The following is an 18,437-nucleotide window of genomic DNA, read 5'->3' on the forward strand; positions in this document are numbered from 1 at the left end:
TTAATTCTACAAAACAAAAACCGTGTGCGTTTTGCTGGAAACAGCAGCTCACACAGGGGCTTGAAAAGGAGAGGCTGTCTGCAGCTGAGGCAAGAACTGATCAATCCTGCTCCAGGCATCATGTTCAGCCATTGAAGCAATGCTCTGGCTTGCTTCTGGGTCTTGCCGGCTCTGTGACTTAACATGTCCCAGGCTGAGGACAGACCCAGCTGGCAAGTGGACCAGGCAGCCAGCAGCATCTTCCAGGTGATTCAGCTCCAGCCTCTTGAGTCTCACAGACTTAGGGACTCAGTGCCTAGGTAAGTGGAAAATAAGCCAGGCACCATCTCAGCCACTGCCAGACTTGCTCTGCACAGCAGTGGCCTTGTTTTGCATTCAGGGCTCTGCAGGGCGCAGCGCTAGTTTGACAGACCTGCGCCCTGCAAAGGAAAGGCAGTTGGTCCCTGTAGCAGGGTCAGTGCGATCCGGAAGGCAGCTGCTGCTGTGGCTGGGAGGGTGCGAGCCCACCCATCTCAGCAGTAGTGTGGCCTTACACCATGTTCAAACTGGACTTCACCTACACTATATCAGTTTGCATGTTACTCCAGATTCTGGTACAGGCAGGCTCTTAGTAGTTTTCCCCATTTTCATGTCAGTCTGAGAGAGGCATCCAGCTTCCTTTGAATCTGTAGCTTGTATTTGGCTATCACAGTTGTGAGGAAGCTCAGAGAACAGTGATGATAGGGCTGCGCATATGAGTAACCTGAATATGGTCTGTGATGCAGTTTTTAAAAAAGTACATTTAATGGTGGTTGTAACTCAGGAGCTCAAACAAACTCAGGTAAAACTGATCTAGTTACAAAAATAGTGCATTTGATTTGTCTTAAGGTATGTTGGATAAAGTAACTGTGATTTGTCTTTCTTGTCAGATTTCAGATACACAATGCAGAAGAGGTTTCCATCAATTCTGGAAGGTAGGTTCGTGGTTGTTGCCTTCAGAAGAACAGCTGAAGCTTCTGTCACATCTTATGTATAAAACTGACTATTATTGCTTACAGCTTCCCCAGGAGACCTTGCAGGGGTGTTTGCTGTTACGCCTAGGTGTGGCTGGAGGGTCAGGCTGTTGGACACGAGTCCTCAGAACTGAAGGACTATACGTCCAACGAAACTTCGAGCTGTGCCTAACTTACAGCTGACGTGGATTTTCTTATTTTTCAGTGTATTACAAATCCAACGAGTGGTCTGGAATTCACGGCATAAGGGAGAATGACCAAATGACATGGTTAAGCAGCAAGAACTAAAGTAAGAAAGATGAGTGATCCATTTAAAAATTATTTTAGAATAATTATCATTAAAATGTCCATATTAAAATGTCCTGTTCATCTTTTTGCTTTCTTGCCTTTGTACTTGTTTTTCAGCCCCCTGTGCCTGAACTGTTTCTTCTTTTTGATGATGCTTTTCACATCCCTATTGTGAAGCCACTTGTCACGCTCTATTTCCCACTGGATCTGTTTGATATCTGTTGGAGGAAAGGTGAGAAATAAGGAGATGAATACCTCTTACCATGATGTGGAGAGCAGATGAATCATGGTGAAGTTAAAGCTTGGCTACTGTATTTACAAATGTTAATAAAGTGCAAGCTGCCATTTTTTTTGATGCCGGAGAAAGTTTGGTGTTTTTCACTTCCCAAAACATGCCCTACCATCTCAGAATCTCAGGGTTTAAGGCCACTCTTGCCATTGCTCTGCATTTTACTAATGCTAGACATGCTTGTGTTAGGAGTATGTGGGGTTTGAGTGCTGCTGTTAACATTTTTCAGGTGACACCCACAGGACTTGTAAAAGCTCTACAAAGAACTGATTATTTGGTCAGTACATACACATTTAATTCATTAGAGTTGTTTCTGGGAAACTACTTCTGCTTCCCAGTACTGCCAGGAAATACTCCAGTAGGTAGGTAAAGACAAACATGCCTTACGTCTTGCCTTCACAAGAATCCAGGTCACTCCGTATTGGAACAAAATTCACATGAACGCTTCATCAATGGCGTACTGCCTGTCCTTATTTACAGTGTGAAAGGGCAACATGATGGCCTTTTCCTCTTCTCCGGAGCCTTATTCACTCCAATAGTCACAGTAAATACTAGCACTGGGCATCCTCATAGCTGGAGAAAACTAACTCATGTCTTACTGATACTGAGCTACCGTCCCTATTGTGACTTCTGACCGCATGTGTATTTCAGTTAAAGAAGGTACATCTTTTTAAGTACAGAATCTGAAGGCAAAGAGGCAAACCAGCATTACAACTACCTGCTGTTTGTAGCATGTACTTACTTGCGTTATCTCTGTTGGCCATGGCGTTCATTCCGATATTGTCAAACTTAGACCCAGCATTTTCGTCCAGTAGATAGCCAAACTTCAGAGACAGAAATTGTAGTATTTTATTACAAAGAAATAAGTAAAATGTTTGATCACTTTCTGCTAAGCACTGATCCAACTTACCTCTTCTGCAGATGCTAGTATGCTGGCATCTTTGAGTTTTCTCTTCTTTCCTCGGCTGAATCCTTCAAACAGAAAGTATTACTCTTATGAGACAGAATTTCAAGTTCACAAAGAAACTAAAAGTGTTACCATTTTTTGATTTATTTAACGAGACCATCTAAAAGAGCTGTGTTAGAAACCTTTATTCTTCACCTCCCCTAAAAAAAGGGGAAAAAAGTTCCCAACCAAGAACTAAATAGCACAGATATGTGTATCGCGTGTTAGGGCTGGAGCACCTCTGCTATGGGGACAGGCTGAGAGAGTTGGGCTTGTTCAGCCTGGAGAAGAGAAGGCTCCGGGGAGCCCTTATTGCAGCCTTCCAGTACCTGAAGGGGCTACAAGGAAGCTGGGGGGGGACTTTTTACAAGGGCCTGTAGTGACAGGACAAGGGGCAATGGGTTTAAATTGAAAGTGGGGAGATTTAGATTGGATATCAGGAAGAAATTCTTCACGGAGAGGGTGGTGAGGCACTGGAACAGGTTGCCCCGAGAAGCTGTGGATGCCCCATCCCTCGAAGTGTTCAAGGCCAGGCTGGATGCGGGGTTTGAACAACCTGGGCTAGTTGAGGATGTCCCTTCCCATGGCAGGGGAGCTGGCACTAGATGGTCTTTAAGGTCCCTTCTAACCCAAACCATTCTGTGATTAGTAACAGATGCACAGACCGCCAGTACAACTCCACCCTTCCTTCAAAAGTTCCTCCTTCGACTCCCCGTCCTTCAACATCAGACTGTCACTCTGAATTAGGCCACGCAGGGTTGGAGGAAATGGGTAAGACCAACTCCATTTATGGTTTATTCAAATCTGAACCCAGATCCAAAAGTTTAGATAATCTACTGTACTAAAAAGCCTCTGATTCCCAAATTTTCCAGACTGTATTAAGCTTTCTCAAATGGAAATGATGGCAGTGTTTCCTTACCTTCAAGTGATCCTACAAAATTCTTATCTTGCTTTCTCTTGCCCTTTTTACTGACAGACTTGAATTGCTTATCACTGTTTGGGTCTGTCAGAAGGAAAAAAAAAAAAAAGATAGATACATCAATCCCTCATTCTCACACCATATCCCCGTATTTAAAGCACACCAGAGGCGACTAAAGTTTCTTTTTAGGCATATTTATCGTAATGGTCTGAGCCTTTATGAAGAAGAGTTTAAAACACAGCGCACAATCAGATCTTGGATTTCTTCAACCCAGATAATTAAAAATTCGTCATGCTTTTTTTTTTTTTTCCACAGCACCAAATATGAATGAAATACTCTACTAAGACATAAAACATGAAGGCTAAAAGCAGGTGTTACCTAAACCTTGAATATCTGCTTGGCAAGTTTGGTGAAATGATAATCTCATGGAAGATTAGTATGTTAAGAGCTGTATGAATAGTTTACCTCCTCTACCCTCATTCATATTCCTGTGACCCTAAGTCATTAGTTGAAATACTCCATCAATTTGTGCTTTTCCAGTCACATAAAGCCTATACTGTGTAAACTTTGCTTTTCAGTTGAAAAGATAATAAACCCACGCAGATGCAACCATCAGTTGTTATTACTGCGGTAATAAATCTTTGGGTGCATCGCTGTATTGGAAAAGTAAGCTATTACATGACAGCAATTTAAATAAAAGTTACGTCACCTACAAAAAAAAAAAAATCAACATTAACTAGATACAGAGAAATTAAAAAATTATGAAGTACCAGGTGGTTTTCTTTTTCAGGTCTTTTAACATTTCCACCTACTGTAGCCAGTTATTTGTGCATACAGCTCCCTACGTTACTGCCAGTGTTTTCGGACTGAAAGAAACGTGCCTTGTTTGCAAGTTTTTATACTCAGATGTCCAATTCCCACTCTTACCTAGGAGACTGCCAGGAAATGTTTCTTTTAAGACTTCATTGTCCAGAGAGGGACTTGTCACATCTTTACTTAAAAGCCAAACCTCCCATGTAAATAACTAAATCTGAATTTATATATGATTACGTATTAGATAACCTATTTTTAAAGCTTTTTGATAATAAATGGTACTTTACCTAGGCTGTTATCATCATCAGACACATCCATAAATACACCTCCCTCTTCATCCATATCTTCTCCAAAGTCTTCCTCCATACTTCCTAAGGAAACTTCTTCATCATCCAGATCACTGAATTCATCTTCATCATCAGAATCCCCCCAGTCAGCACTGGATTCCTCACTTCTCTGGCCTTTCTTGTCACCTCTGGTTTTCTTTTTTATATTACTAAAAAAATATGCAACAAGCTTAGCCCTTCATCTGGCAAAATACAGTTTGCAGCCAGACAACATCTATCTACCGGCAGCACTACATTAGGAGAGTTCAACATCATTGCAAACGACTGTAAATGGAGGCTGAGACCTAAGAAACGCGTATGACGCACTCAGGTACGTTTTCACTATCAGCATATGGAACGGTATTACAAACGTGAACTATTTTAAGAAGTTCTGGAGAGAATCTTATTCCCAAATTAACAGAAATATCATCTTCAGTAGTTTATCTCCTATGTGCCTTTGCTCCTTTTAAGAAAGCCTTTTCTGTCAAACACAAATTGCTGGTATCGCTAGCAACTCTACTAAAAGAAGAAATAAGACATCTGGTTTATTTTGATGGTGGTTTGGGTTTTTTGGTTTTGGTGGAGTTTTTTTCCTTATGAAAGGAAACATGGTTTTTCACATACAGATGGTTAGTTGGTCTTTGTCTCCTCTTCACTATTTTTGACCCACACCGGTCCAGATCACAAAAATGCTCAGGTTTCACTAGAAGTTTAGGCTTTAATTCTCCTTTCACCTCAAGAAAAAAGGTTTCTGTGCCGATTCAAAAGCTGTACTGCAGATACTTTAAGTAAAAAAGAGGCTACTTAATCACTCATGGTTGGACTCTATGATCTTAAAGGCATTTTCCAACCTAAATGATTCTATGATTAATAAAACTGCTGACTTCCTGAGAATCGAGCTCTGTGATTCCAGATTCCACAAAGTTTATTTACGGCGTTAGGTCCAGTTACAACCAGTCCTTACAGCAGCAGTACCATTATGCCTCGTTCTGCTTACTTTTGTACTTGGTAATTCTCGCACAGAAACCCGAGACGACGCAGCACAAGTGAGATACTACCTTTCTTACTGGGGCACTGCATTGTATCAATGAAATACTACAGGTCTCGTGTCAAGCCAGCAGACTGTAAGCACCACAGGATCACGCTGCTCCACTGTGGGAGGTGCCAAAAAGCAGCATTACCCAGTGTTCAGCTGCCACTGCCTTTCTCGCAAGGAGATATTCTGAGTCTTTCTGAAAAAGCTCTATTCAATTCTGCAGATTAAAACTTCACACAGGTGTGAAAACAAGAGATGAAAGAACCAATTTAAAGCCTTACCCAGCAAAATCAAGGTCATCCTGGCCAACATCAATGGCGTTATCAGCAGCTTCAAATGTATCTGGGGCGGGGGGGGGAAATCATTAGTACTTTAAGACAAAGTCAAACAAAGAAATATGAAGTCACTGCAAAATGTATTATATTTAGGTATCATTTTCCTGAACAGGTTCTGTGATCTGCATCAGCAACAAAGGGCCCTGATACCAAAGGGTTCACACTCCTACAGAAAAATACTCCACAAAAGAGTTACCTAAAGCTAACTGGACTTCTTCTGAAAAAGTATTTTTCTTTGAAAAATAATGAAAGATTTCTTTTACCCAGGATGTAACTTCTGGCCAGAACCAGATGACGTGGGAAGCAGGCAGACACAAACGGACACCCAATTGCCCAGTGATTCACACTCAGTTGGACAGTGGGATATCGCAAGTCTCAAACACTTCCTCCAACCCAGATAAAACAAAGACCCCCATTATGATACCCCATGCAAGTGTCCTACCAGCTAAATCATATTTTAGTTTGCAGATTAGAAGTATTTGTCATCATTTTTGACAGAAAAGCAAGCAGACTAGAGGTTAAAAGCTCCTATCGTAGGATTCAGTTAGGAATAAACTGCTATATAAAATAGCAGGTGAAACCAAAATCTGAAAAATCACAACCATTCTGTTTCAAACAGCAAACGCTAACGTGAGAGGGTCCGTTATTTAAGCTTCTGAATTTATGGAGAAAACTCTCAGCTAACCTATTACAGATCCTAACAATAAAACAGCCACCACAGTCAGTAACAGAGTCTTGTTCCAAGATCATACTAATTGCGTCACAAAGTAAGAATCCTCCTAAGGGTTTTCCGAATTCTCATAAAATATTGTACAGAGCAGTTACGGAGAGCTAACTGGATTTTTTGCTTTTCCAAATACGTGCATTAAATCATAAAATAATGGACATTTTCTGGTCCACTAACATATTTTGGTCCTGCAACAAGCCATACACTGACTCCACAGCAAACAAAGTATATGCTACGGGAAGAGCTAAGACTCCTGCAGAAGTTTGCCAAGGACCTAACTGAACGAACAGCCTCATGAAGGATGTTAGGAATGATGGGAGAAACTGTACAGAAGACTGAAAAAGATGAAGCAGTGAAGAAAGAATAGAAGCACATGTTACATGCTGTTAGAAAAAGCTATTAAACTCTCAGACTCCATTAGGAAAAGAACAAAAAGGCATGAAACTGCCAGTCATGAGCTTATGGTCAAAAATCAGACTGTTTCCAACCATTTGAACAAGCTGAGCGCTACTGCAGTAGCAAGAGCAAGACCCCTTTTAGGAGATGGCCATCCAGCTGGCTTACGTGAGGGACAGTATGAACCCTGGCTGTAGTAGCACAGAATGGGAGTTGGAAAGCCAGTTTTCTTCCACTTCCATATTCCTGTATTTCACTCTTTTACACAGTATGAGCTATAAAAAGGATAAATGAATAAATCTCAAAAGCAGAAAATATTGGGATAGTTACCGCAAGGAAAAACACCACCTTACCCAATGCTCTTTCAAATTCGTCATCATCTACATCTTCCACGCTTTCTTCATCATCCTGACGCTTCTGTTTCTCTCTCCTCTTATCGAACTTCGAATAAAATCTGAAATAATACATTGCTCTCAAACACAAAACTACAGGTGATGATCTTCATGACAGATTTTTAAAAAGCAACCACATGCAGATTATTTCACGCAGATGTTGCCGTTTGAAAACTGCAAGTAATGGTTTCAAAGACATCTCAAATCAGATTTATATTTTGTTTTTCAAAGAGTAAGCCACTACTGCAAGATTTAAAACTGAGAAATTTCACAGCCAAAGGTGCCAGAAATTATTTTGAACATAGTGAACTTGTAAAAGGGCACAAGAAACGTATCAAAATCTGCCTTATAATGACAAAAGGGTGGAGTTCCACTGGAATCTAATTGGGGGGCACCGGAAATATGTAAAAGATTCATCCGTTAAGTTCTGTTAAATTTTCCCACCGCCCTCTTTCTTGTGTGCTTAGTTTTACCTTCTCTCAGCCATTTTAAACCACTCTCCCCCCTTCACTTCATAATAAAGAACCACCAAGCACAGAAAGCAAGTATCATATACAAGAGCAAAAGAGCTCAGCCTTCAAATGTGTAATCTCAGTTTCAGCCACCTTCAGTGTGACAATACTGTTAACTTTTCAGGCAGGGGCATGTTTTTAAGCTGCTTTTCTTTAACCTCAAAAGTAATACCACTATTTTATTTATGAACTAACATTACATTCCTGAATATTATAATATCAGCTATTTAAAATTAGTAAGTTCCATTAACCTGATACTTCAAAAAAATTTAACAGCCCCTACAGCAATGAATATATTAAACAAACAAACAAACAAACCCCACAAACTGCCAAAGTGAATTAAACAAAATAAATTAAGTTAATTCAGACACTGATTTCCAAAGAAGACACTCACAGGTAACCAGTATTTTGATCTAGTAAGAACAAATGTTTGCCAAATACATATCACTCCAGTTTTAGTGTTACAGCTCTATTTTTGATATCATAATCTAAAAGGAAATCCAACTAAACTGAAAGAACTATGATTGATAAAAAAAATACACAAACTCCTGCTTGTTTTGCACTGTTCCATTCTAATTAGCTTTGATGCTAATAACGTAAGCAAGGTATATTCCAGGTTTTTTTAAATATACTTCTAATGCATAAAAATTACAACCCCCAAGACATTCATCATTACCCATAGTTTAAGGCTTCTTTATTACAACGTCAACTTACTGAAGTCTAGACTACAAGCACTGATTGCCTTTGTTCATCAACAACAAATGTTGAAATTACATTCTAAGGGAAGTACTATCATCACAAGTCACCCAAATTAATCCCATTTTGCAAACACCTGGAATACCAGAGAATACCTATGAAATGTAATGGGGTTTGATGGCACTGCATTAAAAAACAACACTTAAAACGAGTGTTCACAAGAATTTCATTACCTGTGAAAAAACACTTCATCCACTGGGATTTTGCTTTCATCTTTGGCACGGAATTCCTTACTGTTGACTGCAAAACCAAGAAAAGAACTGATTTTACCTCAAGTTGACATGACTGTTATTCTTTTAGAAGGTTAATCAGCATGCACAGACAGTACACAGGTACCCAGTGTCATCCAGTAAATAAAGTGAAGCTCATCTCAAAACCCCTTCAAACGAACAGTTCTTGGTGTATATACTGATACTTAGATATGAACAGATCCCATGGAAAAACTCAAGAAGCATAGCCCTAACCATGTTTGAATTTATATACCAGCAAGGGAGGTTTTTCAATCACCTACAGTAGGAATGCATTTTAAAAAAAGAAAAAAAAATAGGGATCTTAGAATCACAGACTGGTTTGGGTTGGAAGGGACCTTAAAGACCATGTAGTTCCAACCCCCCTGCCATGGGCAGGGACACCTTCCACTAGATCAGGTTGCTCAAAGCCTCATCCAGCCTGGCCTTGAACACTTCCAGGGTTGGGGCATCCACAGCTTCTCTGGGCAACCTGTTCCAGTGCCTCACCACCCCCTCAGTGAAGAACTTCTTCCAGATTTAGATTAGATATCTAGGAAATATAATAAACTTGCTGTCACGCACTAAAATACTGGAACTGCTTCTGCCGGGAGCGTTAGGCAGTAGAAATGCTCATCAGTAGCTGCAAGGCAGGACCATACACCAGCTGAGCATGTGGAAGAAGGGATTGAGCCTCATCCTGCCTCCATTTCCGAGGAACTGAGGCAAAATATGGGCATATATTTTTATATTTTCTAAGTGACAAGGGCCCAAGTTTCTGAAATCAGATCAGCATACTCACAGGAGGACTCTTCAAATGAACAATAGAAGGTACCAGAGGATTTGCAGTCTCAGTTCTCTAAGCCTCAGAGACCAGCTACATGCAACAAGTGCAGATTTTTGTACTCATGTATCAATATAGCCATATTTTTGTATCAGATGTTTCATTTGTAGAACACTTAAAATTCCTCAAATCCAGTTCTAAGTGCTCAGTCTGCTCCTTTAACTCAGAATAAACTAAAGAATGTGATAAACAAACTGTACTTTCAAATGCATTCCAGGTATAAATTCCTACTTTAAGCTCTGATAGCCATAAAACCATGCATCAGTAAAGGTACCTCAGCGAATCTGTGTAACTAAAACCTCTCTGCAACTCAACAGACCTAAAGTTAAAAGGAAAGTACATCCCAGGGAATGTTACAGACATTCTGCCACTGAAGATGGTACCTCTTCTCTCCTCAAGCAGCATGTTTTCTTGATGGTTTACCCCAATTTTTTAGTTACTGGTTCTTGCCACCAAATCCTGCCCTTGATCCTGCCTGTTACAGTTGGACTAGACAACAGGTGGCCTCTCTCCGGAGGTGGGCAGACTCTTAGCAAAATAACAGTGCCAAGGATACCTTACGCTAATCCTAACAATAGCTGCAGCTGTGGCATTGTGTGGAGTAATCCATACTATTTAGCTAAAGATCTTAATGTGATTTAAATCATTACATAAATCCATTTTCTGAGATTAAGTCACTTTTCAGTCATAATCAACAGAATAAAAGTTGTTATATGGTTAACTTAGAAACAAATAAAAACATTAACCACGCAATACTACTATATTAACTACTGCTAGACCAGCATTTTAAAGAAGTTTTAAAGATTTTGTTTCATTTTAGGTATTTTTAAGAACTTTAAAAATCACTCGTGAAACCAGGATGCCAGCCATAAAAATGGCTTGTTTGTGAGCAGAAAACTTAGTATTTTATAACCTTGTGTCCCTCTGAGCTTTGTGCCCTAACACATTGCTCTTCTAACTACAAATATCATTAGCTGGAATAAATACTGAGGCTTTTTTCAGTCTTTTTTCTGCCCTAAGTGGTCACCTTGTCAGCTGCAAGCAAATCTGCAACAGTATTTTTATACAAGAACTTTATAAACAAGTTTTTACAAGATTACAAATCTACTCTTTACCCAGGGAGTGTATTTCCTTTTACAGGGATGCAGGAAAAAGGTAACTTAGTGTAAGAGAAGGATAGGAAGCATACACAGGTCATAGCAAAAGCAGCACAGAAAACAAGGCGTGCAGTTTGCAATAGCTCCGTCCTCTGCTGTTACACATTTCTTAATGAGACAGCTAAACAGCAGGTATGATCTTCATCATGCATTGCGTAAGAAAAAGGAATTACTGCAACAGAAAGTAACTGACAACTGAGGGAGAGAAAAGAAAGATCTTAAAAAAATTTTAATGTTTAAAGCCAAGTGCTACAGTAGAAGGTAAAGTGTTTTCCTACTCAAGAGGCTAACAGTTGAGGTAACTGTCTTTCTCTGTCATTTGTTCTTAAAATGATTCACTGGATCCAAAGTTTCAGATGTTGAGATTCCACGCACCCTTACAGGAAGATTAGACCTGATCCTGAACATCAGGGACCACCACTGCACTCCTGATGGACAAGACTTTCTTTTATTGCTAACAGAAATAGCCAAGGCAGCACAGATGACACAGGTCTACAACAATCAGAGGAGTTCTTTAGCCATCATAATGTTAACTGTAAAGGGGCTGGCTTACCTGCAAGGTTCCGCGAATCTTTCATGAACTGCTTCTTCTTCGGCTGCATGACCACACTGCTGGTGTTTTCTGTAGCAGAATGTAAAGCAGAAACAAATTAGTATATTACTATTGATACAAAACTGGGTAGAGTGGTGATACACCAGCATCGCCATCCAGAGGGACTTGGACAGGCTGGAGAAATAGGCTGACAGGAACCTCCTGCAGTTCAACAAGGGGAAGCGCAGCATCCTGCACCCGGGGAGGAACTGTCCCATGCACCAGTGCGTGCTGGGGGCTGTCCGGCTGAAAAGCAGCCTGGCAGAAAAGGCCTGGGCATCCTGGTGGATGCCAAGTTGTCCGTGAGCCAGAAAGGAGCTGCTGGGACAATGGTGGCTGATGGTCTCCTGGGCTGGATGAGGAGTGTTGCCAAGCCAGTGGAGGGAGGTGATCCTGCCCCTCTGCTCAGCACTGGTGAGGCCACATCTGGAGGGCTGTGTCCAGCTCTGGCCTCTCCAGTCTCCCAGGAAAGATGGAGGTGCTGTAGAGAGTGCAGGGAAGGGCCACAAAGATGGTTAGAGGGAATTGGAGCAGCTCTACTATGAGTGAAGGCTGGGAGAGCTGGGAATGCGCAGCCTGGAGAAGGGAAGGCTCAGGGCAGATCTCATGACTGTATATAAATACCTGAAGGGAGAAGTGTCCAGCTCTGGCCTCTCCAGTCTCCCAGGAAAGATGGAGGTGCTGTAGAGAGTGCAGGGAAGGGCCACAAAGATGGTTAGAGGGAATTGGAGCAGCTCTACTATGAGTGAAGGCTGGGAGAGCTGGGAATGCGCAGCCTGGAGAAGGGAAGGCTCAGGGCAGATCTCATGACTGTATATAAATACCTGAAGGGAGAATGTGAAGAAGGCAGAGCCAGGTGCTTTCCAGTGGTGCCCAGTTGACAGGACCAGAGACAATAGGCGCAAAACTGAAACATGGGAGGCTCCGTCTGAACATCAGGAAACACTTTTTCACTGCAAGGGTGACTGAGCACTGGTGGCCCAGCTTGAGCAGATGACCTCCAGAGGTCCCTTCCAACCTCAACCATTCTGTAGTTGTTACATCCCCCTATCACTTTGCTAATTCCGTTAGCAATTTCTGCACTGCGGATGTGAGAGGCAGCAGTACGTGACTGTCAGCTGGTTCTGAGTTGCAGACAACTCTCTTGCAGCCCTAAAGACTGTTACACTCCTCTGTTGCACCACATGCACCCCAAATACTCAACAAGCACAAATGGCTACTTAGCAATTTGAGAGAAAAAGAATTTGGTCAGCATCAATAATCAAAATCACGTGCTAATATGTACAGAGAAATTCATACCTTTGCCTTTATGGACTTTGGGATTTCTGTACACAAAGCGATCCAAGAATCTCATTAACGTGAAATCCTGCAAAGGGTCACCAGAGTACTGAATGGGATTTCCCTGAAAGAAGAAAAAAGCCAAAAATCATTAAGGTCTTCACCTTAGAAAGACAGAAACTAAAGCCGCAGGACTCGGACAGTGCAAGAACAACATTAAACCACACCTGAAAAAGACAAAAGACTTGGGGATACTTCATCACTTAAGCCTGACTAATTAATAGACTCCTGTACAGGTTCTTATTTCTGGAATTTCAGTATTTTCTTAACTAAAAACACCTCCTTCACTTTATTTCAGTGATGTACTGCCCTGAAATGTACTGTGTTAATAGCAGTTAATACTCAGCACTATCTGGACACCATATATTCAAATTTTAAATATCTGTTTGTGTAGGTTTGTGTATTTCGGGCATGATATTACAACAGTATTCCCACTGCAGGGTTCCCCAAATAAAAAACACACTTCAAATAAAAAGATAGACCAAAACTCTAAAAAGCTTTAAGAATCATGTAATACCCATATTTTTACCAAGTTAATTACTTCCACGAGCAGCCTCCTTTAGATAAAACACTGTAATCCCATGAAGAACTTTGCATTTGAGTGTATGCTACAGTGCTGCAGAGCTGCTAGTTACATGCAGAGTGCAAGCAGGCTTTATAAAGTATTTTTTCAAATGGCAAAAGACAGTTAACACAAAAATCAAACTTCAAAGCTACAGACTAGTAAAAGCACTTACTTCTAGAATTGTTTTTGCAAAGAGAGCCACAGATGGATGAAAATGTTCAGAAAGCTGAAAAATACATAAATCACATTTATTTCTGCTTTAAAAACAAATGCAACCATTCGTGTTGATATGGCATACTCTGACAACACCACTGTCGTAAGACCACACTGTAACTCGCCGCAGCAGCACGAGGCTGGCGTGCTCTGCCCTTGAACAACTGAAGAACTCCAAGTTCCCATCTTCTGTTTGTATTAACTAAATACATCCTCACTTGCAATTTTATTTAATTCAACACTGAAAAGCTTTATTGAAACAAAGCTAAGATCCAAAGTCAAAAACTATTATTATTCAAACCTCCACTTAAAAATTCCTATTCTTTACGCTGGAATATCAGTGTGGTATGTAACGTACACAAGCTTCAAGCTGAACAATGTGTCGAACCTTTCCGTCACGCTACTCAGGGAGCTACTCCACGAATAACTAACTAAATTTTCTTCACTCAATACACGAGCCACACTAAGAAAAAGAGTGATCAGCAACATAAGAATGCCTTACCTTCTTCAGTTCCCAAAGGCTTGTACTTTCAGCACCACAGTATAACGGACTTCGGTGCATAGGATCATACAAAGCTCCACTCTTCCTGCCTATAGGGCAGGGGAGATGGAAACAAATTTCCTCAGGCATCTTTATGACAGTATTATTTTCATTTCATTATGCCAGTAATGCTGCCCATCACACCTAGCTGGACAGGCCTCAGATTCATTCAGTAGCAAGGAACGGTTATATTCAGCTGCTCTTCCTCAGTGTATGACCAGGTGCACAGATGCTGCCAGGGAAGCTCCTGCAAAACCGTGCTCTGTTCCAAAAGGCCCTCAGAAAAGACTGAAACTAGACGCATGTTCAGAGCTAGACAGATTGTTCTAACGAGCTCCACCAGCGACAGAGCAGTTACCTGTCCTAACCTCGGCTATACTGCTCTGAAGACATCAGAACTTGGAAGCAAAAAATCCCAATCCTGTTTATTGCTTAGGCACAGACGCGATAAACTGCGTGAAGTGAAACACGCTGGCAGAGTCCTACAGTCTCTGCCACCACTGAGCTAACTGATCAATTGCTTTGAATCAAATTTCAATTTGAAAAACTAAAACAATGTTTTAATCACTTAACCTTACAACAAGTCTCCATCAACATGTCACTGTTACGGAATGTTAGAAGTTGAATTAATTAACATTTTCATGCTAACTTACCTCCCATATTCAGATGATGCACCCATGAGGCCGCTGAACTTGAATTGTTTGGTTTAGCAGAATTTTCCGTTGTGCTCCTCTCTTCACTTTCAACTTCTTTGTCTGCATCCACAAATTTTTCTTCATCCTCTTCAGCCTCTTCTTGATCCTTAAAGCACTCTTCATCATCTGACTCCTAAACAACAATTAATGTTAGCAAACAGCTTTTCCTTTCCAGTTTTATTATGATTTGTTAGAAAAACACACATGCAGTTCTTGAGAAGCTACTTAAAAAATGTAAAAAAATGATGGCCAATATTTAAGCAACACAGACTTCTGGCCTTAATACAGGACTTAAAACTGAACTTTACAGCTTACATCACACAAGTGTAATGGTCCCTCCCCACCTGAAAAAAGAAAATAATAAAATCCAGTCCTGCCTAGCTATACATCAGAGACAGCAGACAGAAAAAACCCCACAATATTTTGACAAAGCTTTGGGGTGAAAAATGTTTACCTGCCTAATTATAAGGCATTTAGCAAAATAATCCTCTCTCCATGAATGACGTTCATAGCACCAGTGACAATGCCTGCAACACCCTCGTCTATGCAGATTTTTAATGCAGTTATAATGATTAGCAACCTGAGGGTTATGTTATGTTATATAGTACTTAAATAAACAGGTTAGGGAAAGGTGCTTATGAGACTAGCTCTTATTGAAAAAAAGATGAGATAAAGGAATTGTTGTATACCACATGATCCTGTAACTGGACCCTTAACTCTGGTTTTACTTTCAGAAGCTCAGACAGAAGGTACAGGGTTCCACAAATGAAGGGTGGCATTTGTCCACAAGTGACTTGAAGTAACCTCTTCACAAAAGCCTTCACACGCCGTAGCACTACATCTGCCTTCAGGGATTTATAGACAAGATTAAGAAACATGGATGGCTTTGAGCAGGTTGCTAAAGCAGGATCTAGAAGCTTCCTGTAGAAAACACAGGAGAAAATATTGCTGGTTGTCATAATGCACGCAGGAGAATAACTGCTATTAGCAACAACCACCTACACTTCTCAGTGCTACCTAAAAGACCAGTGACAGCTTGCACCCCAGTACTCAAAACCATTATGATCAACCCTGAACTGTCAGCAGCTGTGTAATATTTCTAGATATGAGACACTGAAGATGAACCAACCCAACACTCTGAGAAAATATAAAGAAACTGAGTTCAACTGAAAACAGTTTCACAATTTAAGATATTCAAAGTGAGAAACTAATCAGATGTTCAAAAAAGTAGAAACAAAATGGTTAGCAATTAGCATGCTCCACAATCAGAGCAGATGCGTTGGCAAGTTCATTTTCTACTCCACATTTTTCCCAGGCTGCCAGGCACAGGAAGACCCTTAAATATGTTGCACCTTCTGGGGGAAGTTGAGTTCTCATTTTTAAAGAATCAGCAACTTCCCTTTGGTCTACTAAACAGAAGCCTGTAAGGATCTTACAGAGGCCAAACAATCAGCTGGGACAAAAAAAGAGATACTTTTATAACACGAGGCTTTTCAACTACACCAATTAAAACATCTAAAGAATTTGTTCATACAATATTAACTCCCAACCCCATGAGAAAGGGAAAAAGGATTTTAGTTTATTAGGTGACTAAACCACAGAACCCATAAAAGCGATTTCAGAAGTAGCTATCAATTAGTTCCAAGGAACATCTGGAATTAAAACACGCCACCAGAAAAGAGTGCAAAGGATGAAATACATGTGTCATGTTCTCAGGACCTATCACTACTGTTTGTTTTATCCTCACACTAAGTCAAAGAAATCACATGCTTTTTCTTCTAGCTTATACAAAACGTCTAACTTTTAGGCAGCAAGATGCAAAACCTGCAAGATCCTAAAAGCAAAGTAAGTGTTTCTACCACTTTAAATTAATGGTGACTAGCTCACAAAATGAACTGCATGCAAAGAACGCAAACCTGTCACTTACTTGTACAGTGCTGCGTAGTACCTATCCGACACAGTCTGCTGAGAGTCCATCACTTGAAACAGCAACATCAGGGCCTGGACACTGGTACCAAAGTTCACAAGATGAAGAACTTTAAACAACGTGTCCATCTGTTCTTTGACTTTCTGGTCACCAGTCTCAGCATAAGGGTAAGCTCTGTTTACCCCGCAAAGAAGAGCGCTGAGCATTTTGGATTCGACATCTTTTTTCTTAATGCAGTTCCGAAAAAAGCAAAAGTACAAAGTTACCAGTTTGTTAGCCAAGGCACTTTCGTCATGACTGAGGACTATCTGGTTTAGAAAGCAAATGGCGTAATACTGCGTTTTCACATTAATGTTTGAGCGGTACAAAAGCCTCTCCACCTCACTGCACACTACTCCCTTCATATTTGGGTGCCTGTGAAGTAACGTCTCCAAAAGATAAGAAGCTTTGGTGGCGATTTTGTTCTGAGGGTCTCCCAGTTTATTTACCAGCTGAACAAGCAGAACTTTCTCCTGCTCAGGCTTGTTACAGAGAAGCTCGTGGGCAACTGCCAGCGCTCGGGATTTCGCTGCTGTCAGGGAATCATGACTGAGCGTTTCTAACGCTTGCACAAAGTCTGCCACCTGCAGTTTCAGGTGATGCTCAAAGTACCACAGTACCAACCGCCTGTCTCTTGAATCTCTGTTGCCACTCGACATCTTTTCTATCTTGTTAAATGGTCGCTGTGAAAAAGACCATAATTTTCGAGTATCTGGTAAGAGATCTGAAATGAGAATCTCCTTGAATGTATCCAAAGCCATGAGGCTCTGATGCCTGCTGCCCTTTTTCTTTACGAGGTTTACCAAGTTCTCAACAAACTCGAGACTGTGGACAGCGCTGTCCTGAATGAGAAGGGTCATGGCTGCCATCCTGTCAGCCAAGGTACCCGACGACACGACGGTCTTCATCCACGCCGAAGAGGCGCCCTTCTGATAATCTGTCTTATTCTTGTACAGGTCTATCTCATGCTGGTACAGTTTTTGGGCCAAGGCCTTATACTTGGACAGAAGCACCTGATTCTGTGTCTCTGAAGAGAATTCGTTGGTGTATTCCAGGTCATACCATTTGCTCCCTGGTTTGATCAGTATCACCTGCCTAGCATGAAACTCAAAATCTTCTTCCGGCCTCTCTTTCTTTGCGGAAAGGTGCTGCTCCTGATCACTGCCAGCTTGTTTCTTCTTGCCACCTTTCACACCGCTGGCCTTTTCCTTGGCCTTTTTTTCTTTTCCCCCTTCTAACGAAGGAGGGTTGGTTTCCTTCTTGCTTTTCTCTTTCTTGCTTTTCTCTTTCTTTGGGATCTTCTCTTTCTCCTCGCTGTCCCCGTCCTCCTCCCCCTCCTCCACCACCAGGCAACTCTTTGCATACTTGCCGAGTCCCAGGGAGCTGACGAACGCCTCCAGCTCCCCTTCCTTCAGGTCGTCGATCGCGTCCTTCTTGCCGCCATCCACCACCTCCTCCGCCTCGTCCACGGCGCACAGCATCAAGTAGTCTTGCTGCGGGCGACAGCGCACGGCCGTTACAGGCGGGCCCGACGGCGCTCCCAACGCCTCCCCCCGCCGCCCCCCCACACCT

General features: G+C 41.4%; 1 protein-coding gene across 1 annotated transcript; it reads right to left on the minus strand.

The window, feature by feature from the left end:
• Nucleotides 1–1,189: 1,189 nt before the first annotated feature.
• Nucleotides 1,190–18,395, minus strand: CEBPZ (CCAAT/enhancer binding protein (C/EBP), zeta). The gene is made up of 15 exons (XM_010156737.1): nt 16,827–18,395; nt 15,589–15,820; nt 14,858–15,032; nt 14,166–14,254; nt 13,623–13,676; nt 12,847–12,949; nt 11,509–11,577; nt 8,901–8,967; nt 7,421–7,521; nt 5,891–5,951; nt 4,535–4,743; nt 3,435–3,518; nt 2,480–2,541; nt 2,312–2,393; nt 1,190–1,498 (listed from the first exon to the last, which is right to left on the minus strand). Exons 1-15 carry the CDS (start codon nt 18,344–18,346, stop codon nt 1,359–1,361), a joined length of 3,048 nt encoding a protein of 1,015 aa, XP_010155039.1. The 5' UTR covers nt 18,347–18,395; the 3' UTR covers nt 1,190–1,358.
• Between the last annotated feature and the right edge of the window lie 42 nt (nt 18,396–18,437).

Source organism: Eurypyga helias, unplaced genomic scaffold (assembly GCF_000690775.1).
Source record: "Eurypyga helias isolate BGI_N326 unplaced genomic scaffold, ASM69077v1 scaffold28088, whole genome shotgun sequence".
NCBI lineage: Eukaryota > Metazoa > Chordata > Aves > Eurypygiformes > Eurypygidae > Eurypyga > Eurypyga helias.